Source organism: Geospiza fortis, unplaced genomic scaffold, assembly GCF_000277835.1.
Source record: "Geospiza fortis unplaced genomic scaffold, GeoFor_1.0 scaffold19, whole genome shotgun sequence".
NCBI lineage: Eukaryota > Metazoa > Chordata > Aves > Passeriformes > Thraupidae > Geospiza > Geospiza fortis.
Window position 1 is genome coordinate 156,616 of NW_005054465.1, and position 8,885 is coordinate 165,500.

Consider the following 8,885-nt stretch of genomic DNA (forward strand, 5'->3'; position numbering starts at 1 on the left):
GGGGTTTTCTTCAGGCAAAATACACACAAAAAAGAGACATTTTGCTGAGAATTACAGAATACATAACTAAAATACAAGTTATGGGGGAAAGGAAAAATTCTGCAGAAATCCAGAAACTCCCCTGTGCTCCAGGATTGTATTTCTGTGGTTTTTTTCCAAGAAATCTCCTCAAAACAATAAACTGCCTGTTAACTAATCCAATGGCAAAAAATATTATTCTGTTCTAAGTTAGCCTAAGAGACCACAGACAAATGCTCAGAAAAAGATGACTAACAAAGGCTGTTTTCATTCTGAAGGCTTGAAGATTTTCTTATCTGTAAGGTAATTCTAAGCACAGGCAGTAGAGAGAGAGACACTGAGACAGCTGTTCCACACCAGGAAACAAAGCTGAAGGATAGCAACCCCAAAATATTAGCCTGAAAAGCAGGAAAGTTGACAGTATAAAGAGAAATTGAAAGAAAGTAAAAGATTTCCTGTCAAAAGCCATTCCTTTTCAAACTAGCCCATTTTAATATATTATTGAGGTTAACTCACTTTGATGTATTTGCTTCAGCATAACTTTAAATATGGCTAAAACTCATTCCTCAAAACGGCAGAACAGGGACATAAGCAGATGTGGTTATTTTCACTAAAAGAAAAATCTTTGAAACTCTCTCCTAATCCTGTCAGCTGCAAATAAAGTTTCTGTTTAGAAAATGTGATATAGAGCTTCTTCAAAGATACACAGTTAAAAAGTGAAGTACTGTTTAGATCATCAAACAGCCTCCACATAAAAACAAACCCAGGAACCATCACTCCTGCTGGGGTCGTTCTGCAAGTGTAATGCAAGGTCTGGTACACAGGAACTCACTGAAATAAACTCCAGTAGCAAATAACCCAAAATCTGACATGCCCATCTCCCATCTACAGTTCATTAGAAAATATTTGTCAGTAAATCAGTATTTTAAGAACAGTCACAAATGCAAAGAAACTACCTGATACAGTCAAGTAACAGCTGCTCCATTCATTTAAAATTACCCTTTATTTTTCTCAAGGTTTTCCAACACGTCGTGCATTTTGGCACGATAGACTTTGAGGCAGTCAGCTTCAAGTTTTTTTAAATTACAAACAGTAGATACAGTAGGAATATTTTAAACCAATTTCTTCAAAATAAATGTCAAGTTAAGACCCTTAGCTTCAAAAGAGACTGCCACCATTTCATTTTCCTGATACAAAATTCAAGTAATTTTAAGAGTAGAAAACTGTCCCTATAAAACATCCTATTAAAATTTACCAGCATTCTGAAAATAAGCATAAAATTTCCAGTATCCATTGGGTGCAACTACACATTTAGAAAAATAACTCACTTTCAACAAAGGTCACTTGCTGAAGAAAAGTAAGCTTTCAATAGGATAAGTTCTCAGAACAAATGATAAAACATTTTCTCCTTAGATAAAGGATTTCATCCCTGTTCCATCTCTGCAATTAATTTATTTTTTTCTTCTAAGGGTGTACATTTCAGTATTGACAACGAATACAGAGACGTTTTCCCTTCGGTATAAACCAGCATATAGAATTATTGCTTACCAGAAACAACTGTAAACAAGATTCATTTGATTTTGTTTTTTATGCTGTGATTTTCCTTTCTTTGGTTGGTACCAAATATACAGACCACCAAACTTTAGCTGTGTCACTTAACTGAATGAAAACCACGATCAATTTTTCCGATGATTTTGTATTTAGCATTCCTTGGGTTTTGGGTTTTTTTTCAATGAAGAAATGGGTTCACTGTGCTTTTCCATTTTCTCTCCTTACCCACTCTTTAGGACAGCAGAATGGAAAAACAAGTAGGACATGCTTACTTTGGGACTCAAGGCTCAGAGCAGATATCAAGAAATTTCCAACAATATTAGAGCATTTTCTGTTTTCCTCCTTTTAGCCCAAAGTATCTCTGCTGTGTAGTAACAGTAACTTAGTTTCTTTTATCACCATCTTCCAGAAGATATCTATAAATAAATGTTTATGTAAAGAACACTGCTGTTGAAGAGGACAAAGAAAAATAAAATTAAGGATCAATAAACGATACTGCAATGTATCTTGTGCCATTCAAGATAGGAAGTCCTTCGTGTAGATGTGTAAGTCTTCCTGGGTGCATGAAGCTCCATCCTTTCCTGGGGGACTCAATGGAGCAGTTGTATCTAAGGAATTTACATCCACCTCCCTGTAGTAAAAACACAAACACAACAAACCCCAAACATTTATCTTGTGCTTTAATAAATTCCTTTTTATATATCCATTGCTTCAAATCATTTGCTATTATTAATAGGCTGGGTTTTTCCTTTTACCTTCTCTTAGCAAGGTTGTTTACATGACAAAATCTTTAGAGCATCAATTAACAGACAAGTATTTGCAATCAGATTTCCCTTGTCTTGCTTTAGCATTCACTGGATAGCAACTCATTCAAGCAACAAATCTGACAAACAGATCTTTGATAACTTCACTATAGATTATACCAGAGAGAAGCAAATTGTGTTCACAGGCCTTTGTTTCAGGACTGCACCCATACCCAGGACAGCACTTCAACAAATCTTAATTAATTAACCTGGCTGCTGATTTCACTCTGAAGGTGTGCTTTTTAAAATAGTAAGTGTGCCAAGCACATTTATTGGTGTTAAGTACTATGAATGATAAAGGCTTATAAACACAACAGGTTAAATTTCTCTGTCAGTAAAAGCTGGATATTATTGCCACTGCACTGCCTAGCTCCACATTCTGGGGACTGTTTCATTTGAATCAGTATCAGACTAGAAAATAATTTAGCTCAGAAAAAAACCTAAACAGATATAAGAGTTAAAAATTTTCATTCTGTGGCTGATCTAAAAAAGAACCATTAAAAAAATTTACAGAAAAGAAGTCACTTGAGTCAACTTGGCACTATTTAAACTCTTTTTCAAACTGGTTTTCACTGTACAGAAATGAAGCATTTCAGAAATGTTAAAAATGAAATGACTAACATCTCCTAAGTTTTTCTTCAAACCCCTTCTCTCCTACCATCTGAAACTAGCTTGATCAATTCAGCCTGCCTGGATCAACAGTTCTGGATCCTGGAGTTGAGCAAATTTAGTGCTTGTCAAAAAACCACAAGGCATAATGTATCTCAATTTGTGATGTGCAGCTTCTCCTTCTCAGCTGGGTCTCTACATGTGTTTGGGCTCTAATGTTAGATACTCAAAGAACATTTTTTAAGCCAGGAACTCACCTGGAAGTCCTCTCCTACTTTGTTGAGGGCGATGTTGATCGTGAACGTAGAGGAGTCGTGGTGAGGTCTGAGTGACCGCTGCCTGTCAGGGCTGTATTTCACAACAAAGTTCAGCAGAGCATAGCCCTGCAACAAAACACAGTCAGACCTCAAGCTGTGAACTGCCAAGTCACACACAGGATTCCTGGGATTTTGTTTAAAGCTGAGTTAAAATAAAAAATCAACAACATTCATCTTTAACTACTGCTATGCCACATATAAACTCCCAACCAAACCAAAGAGGTGTATTCATTAAAATATTTAAATTTAGTCACACCATGGAGTAATTTCTGCAAAAGCTTTAAACCCATACCTTGGTATAGTAGCCAGCAAACACTTTTAGTGTGACTGGGGCAATGAACTCTCGTATGAAATGCAGCCATTCATTATCCAGTCCTATTTGCTTCATGTGAATGTCATCAGTTGGGACATTTTCATAACCTCCAGAAATGCGGCTGTCCTAGTGAAAACAGCACAAATAGCTTGGATGGAACATGGGATGTTTCTGACATTTCAACAAATATTTATTTGAAATCTGCAAAATCACAGAACTGCAACAAAGCAACGTTTCGGGGGCTGTCTGTACAGCAATTCTACAGCTAACTGCCAAGGAAAAAGGTGTGCTGAGAGCAAAAATTCAAAGTTTTTATAGGATGAGCCAATATTCAGATGTGTCACCTGTAAATAAAAGGGCTTCTCGGGATAATAAGCTTTATTTATTGAGCTGCAGGTGCAACTGAATTTCTATCAGATCAAGAGACTACAGGCCTCAACTTGACAGGGTAATATTTGATGAAATAATTTGAAGATAAAAGGATGTTAAAATTCTTTCCAGAGGCTCCCACCTCTGGAAAGAATTATGACTATAGTTTTTCATGGTACATGAAATTATGACTATAGTTATCACTACAGTTTTTCATGGAATAAGATAAACATTCCTCTGATTTTAGTGGTAGTTAATAAATACCTTGAATTCTCTGAGAATGTTGACACAACATCTCATAACATTTTCAGGTAACTCCTTAGGGGGACAAGTCTGACAAATCAGTACTTAAGAGGTAAATGAGTAAAACTTGTCTGAACAGTTATCAACAGCCATCCGAATTCAGCTTTGGGTAACTGCCAGGTACCTGCTACAGAGCTGCACCTCTGTTAGTGTCTAACCTGCTGATTCAAAGTCTGCATTGGGTTTCTGTGGCACAGCTTGGGCAGCAGGGGAGCTGCAGAGGTGGCATTTGTGAGAAGCTCCTGGAAACTTCCCCAGTGGAGCCAATGCCAGCCACTGCAAAACAACTGCCACTGCCAAGGCTGAGCCCAGCAGTGACAGAGACAGCACCTCTGTGGTGGCAGTGCCTTGCAGAAAGGGGATAAATGGGGGAAAGGTGTTTTTAAAATGTTGTTTCATTGCTCATTGTATTACCAATTGAACCAGAGTACAAAGTAAACTAATTTCCTCCAACTGAGTCTGTTTTGCCCTGTGTGAGCTATTAAATGATCTCTCCCTTTCCTTATCTGTCAGGTCAAACTCTTTTATTTTACTTTCTCTCTCCTGTCCAGCCAAGGGCAGTGACAGAGTGACTTTGGTGGGTGCCTGGCATCCAGCCAGGGTCAGCACCACAACACTAATTGAAGAATGCCTCTAAATCTGCTGAAGAAGTAGCTACATGGTAGACTAAACTAAGCACTTCATCCCACAAAGCAGATGTTTCAGACCATTGGCAATTGTTGGGATTTATGTTTGTTGCAGTACACTGTGAGTTACTGTTGTAAAAGTAGTTAAGATCACTCATTAAGATTATGTTTACATAGGCTGACACTTACTTGGTGTTTTCCACCAGACCATTGCCCAAAATGCTCCATTTCTTCTACTAATTCATCACAGGCAGTGTCGGAAAATATGGGAAACCAAAACACATCTGGACAGGGCTACAAGAAAACCCCAAACAATTAAAAACTCGATTCTCAAGCACATTCTCACAAAAGCAAAAACTATGAGCTACATTCTAAGCCCTGACCCAGCACTAAGAGTGTGTCAGTGCACCCAACACCTTCTGTGCCTTACGGCTCTAAATGACAACCCTGGTCTTCCACATTTCAGGTTAACATGGGAAAACAGCTTAAAACTTAACACTGCTTTACACAGAGAAAACTTTTAGAGAGACAATGTTCATTAAATCACTGTCCCTAATTGTCACAACTGACCATCCAACACAAGTGCTCTGTCCAGATCAGTTGCATAAAAGCAAGCAGCCTATATCAAACGGCAGAAATTCAGTTCTAACCCAAAATATTAAAGAACTGTTTAGTCACAGACCAAAACAGCATTTGCATGGAAATATTTACTGCAAGCCAATTTATTATCAGTCAGTCACACAAATTTCTAAAAAACTACTTATACTCACCTGTTCTACTATGTTATCAGTGAAGATCTTTGAGTAGTTTGGATTTATGTAAGTTTCCTTCCAATCCTAAAAAAAAGTTATTAAAAAATATTACAACAGAACAATGACAATTGCAAGTGATAAAAAATTATTTATACTCTATTCATTTGCTTTACTGAAAGCACCAGAAACAATTTAAATTTTCTTATTCTCAAACAAACTCATTCCCATCCTGTCAAAAATCATGAAACCTGTTACCTCAGGGCCACATTTCCAATTTCATGCTCTGGTCACCAGCTGGCTTACTGATATGATATATTGTCATTTGCTTGGATGGGTAAAGAACACCTTTGAGCACATGATCAATATTTAGCACACAGGAAACAAAAGTTCTCCACATAAAGCCTTTAAATTTCAAGCCATTTATAATATATAAATTTATACTTTTTTTTAAATGAAATAACTTTTTAGCAATAATTAGATGCATACCACAGGATTCTCAAAGATCTGCCAGAGGTCATTGTGGTAGTGGGAAGTATTGTAATTGGCTGTAGAAAGAAGTCTTCCAAATTCATGTCTGTTGGTAATGTACATGAAAACACCCTATACCAATTAGAGAAAGCATCATTAGCAAAACTGTCCATCTTAGCAAAGCTTTAAAAAGGTTTTCATGATTGTGCTTTTATAAAATATAATCACACACTTGTACACATATATTGTAAAGGTGCTGTTAACTTAGCATTTTAATTTTCAAAGGGTTGACTCTAATCACCAACTACTCTTCATAACTTCTAGTTTACAAGCATTTACCTGCATTTATTTTCTAAACACATTAAACCAAAACATATATTGTTGAGAACATATGTAGAGTTATAGAAAGGAAAAAGCAGAGGAGTGATTGGTCAATTTGCTTTCCAGAAAACTTAAGCAGATGCACTGAAAGAATCTGATCTCAAACTGAAAATGCTCACACACAAGAAAACCAACATCTAGGGTTTAGTTTCAAATTAAAATCCGAAAGAATAAGCTAACAATCAAAGGGTTCATGAGAGTCAGAACAAGAAACTTATTTCAAAGTATTCACTACATGATCCGTCTGGTGAATTGGCCTGAAACAAAAAGATATTGGCAAATACAGCACACAAGAACATTCAGATCAGCATCCAAAACAGCTGAGCACTCTGAAGTCTGTTCATTTAATTATATGGAAGATATCAAGTAAGATACAGCTTTATTATCAAGCTATTAAGAGAAGGTATTAACAGAACTCCCTTGATTAGAAGTAGTAGCAGAAAATAGTATTTTCAAAAGAAACTTAGGTTCTAGGAAAAATAGTATTTTTGAAAGAAAGTTAAGTTCTAAGTTTCTAAAAGAAACTTAGGTTCTAAATTTTTTAGTTTAAGGTTTTTCAGACTAAAACTTTTCTTCTGAAATATTTGTGACTTTTGGATTTCCAGCAGATGAAGACATTACCATTTGGGTACTTTGGTACTTCTGTATATGTTTTTGTCTGAAAAAGAGTTAAACTGTTAGAAAGATTAATCATTATGTTAAACATGCCCAGTTCTGGGCACTTACCAAATCAAAAAATAGCTGCAGCAGGGAGACTAAGGAGGGCCTGGGTGAAAAAAAACAGCTTAAAGTGACAATGTGGTCACTGAGGGGGCCTGGCAGACCTACAAGTGATCTGAGCTTTACTCCTTCCTAGGACTGCTCCATCCATTTTAGCTACAGAAGCGTGTCAGCACACCTTGACCGCAGAAGCACTGAGAAGCCCCCCTGAGGAAACCAAGAGCCTCCCTGAGATGCTTTCAGCTGGGCATGAAAAACCTGTCCCTGGCAAAAACCTGAACCTCAGCAGACTGAAGAGAAAGCCAGAGCAGTATTTCATCAGAGGAAGTGGACAGAGGAGAAGTATCTTCCTGTGGTAGAGTGATACTGCATGTAATAATAACTAATTAATAAAAAACAAATAAAGCAACACCTTTGGGGCTCTGAGCATATGGAATGTTTCCGAAGAAGGGGAGTCTTTTTCCCTTTGTAAAGTCTAAAATGAAGGAGAATCATCACATCAGTTTTCTGACACAATCTCTTTCTCTTTTCCCAGCTAGTTTTAGGTTTCCACAGGTACATCAGGGAAATAGCAGCCTTTGACCAAAAGCTGATATGCCTTTACAGACAACATGCATCTCCAAGCAAAGCTCTTCATACACATGTCAAAGCTGTTTCCACCAGCCCCTTCTTATCTGCTGCAATACAAAACCAAGCACGTTCGAAACCCTCCTACAGCCCAGACTGACAAAGAGGAAAAGAGGAAGCAATTTTCTCATGAGCCAGTCAGATTAGTTTAATGAGCACATGGAAAGCACAGGTCTTGCAGGAACTGATGCTAAGGAGGTTTGGATACAACAGGACTGAACGGGGATGTTCTGAAGAATCAGTACAAACAGAGGAGATCATGCCTTGTTATGAGGGAATAAAAAAATTAATACTTGCCAACTTTTCTTGTTCAATTCAGCAAAAATATTTTTCAATGCTATAGTGTCTGGAAATAGGTCTGGTTTAGGTCTTATTTGTCTCTGTGCTGAAACTAGTGTAAATATCAGTAGAAATATGGATTTACAGATTCATAACTTTACAGTACAAATAAGTTCTCTCATTACTTCCAGGTTAACACAAGTAGTATTTATCTGATACAGTTTTAATTTATCTAGAAAAATTAATGAGAAATTCATGCTCCCTAAGATTCATACCTTTTCTTAAATCACCGAGGCTTTTTATTTAACACTGCCCATCTTTAGTTTCAATACATATCTACTTAATAAAAAATGGCAAAACATTCCAAATTAGTCTGCTGGAAGTTTCACACTGTATAAAAATATGCATGATAGAGATGATCCAAATGCATTGATAAATTTTAAGTCATACACAGCAGAGCAGTTGAGCCCTCTTTCCTCTACTGAGGTTGTGCCAAGGAGAAAGATATTCAACCTCAACAGAAATTTTCAGGGAGTTTAACTGGAAAACACCATGCAGTCATTGCATCAGTGCATTGGCCTCTGTTCTCAACAATTAAAAAAAATACACCTGAACAGTTTTATCACACAAAAATTGGCCAGTACTTTGACTTAGAAGTAAAACATACTATCCAAGATCAATCAAGCGAAGCAGCCTATGAGTACAGCAGGACTCAAAGAAATGTGTGTATTTGCAAGCAAGCTGTTAAA

At 36.9% G+C, this 8,885-nt stretch overlaps 1 protein-coding gene across 1 annotated transcript in view; it reads right to left on the minus strand.

The window, feature by feature from the left end:
* Positions 1-988: 988 nt before the first annotated feature.
* PLOD2 (procollagen-lysine,2-oxoglutarate 5-dioxygenase 2) overlaps positions 989-8,885 on the minus strand; it is a 48,995-nt gene continuing 41,098 nt past the window's right edge. Inside the window, exons 13-20 of the mRNA XM_031062785.1 lie at positions 8,841-8,885; positions 7,643-7,705; positions 6,148-6,261; positions 5,680-5,745; positions 5,099-5,203; positions 3,591-3,737; positions 3,239-3,364; positions 989-2,200 (exon numbers count right to left, since the gene is read on the minus strand). The exon at positions 8,841-8,885 is cut by the window's right edge and continues 115 nt beyond it. Of these exons, the coding sequence (XP_030918645.1) occupies positions 2,045-2,200; positions 3,239-3,364; positions 3,591-3,737; positions 5,099-5,203; positions 5,680-5,745; positions 6,148-6,261; positions 7,643-7,705; positions 8,841-8,885 (822 nt within the window). The 3' untranslated portion in view covers positions 989-2,044. The remainder of the gene's footprint in view (positions 2,201-3,238; positions 3,365-3,590; positions 3,738-5,098; positions 5,204-5,679; positions 5,746-6,147; positions 6,262-7,642; positions 7,706-8,840) is intronic.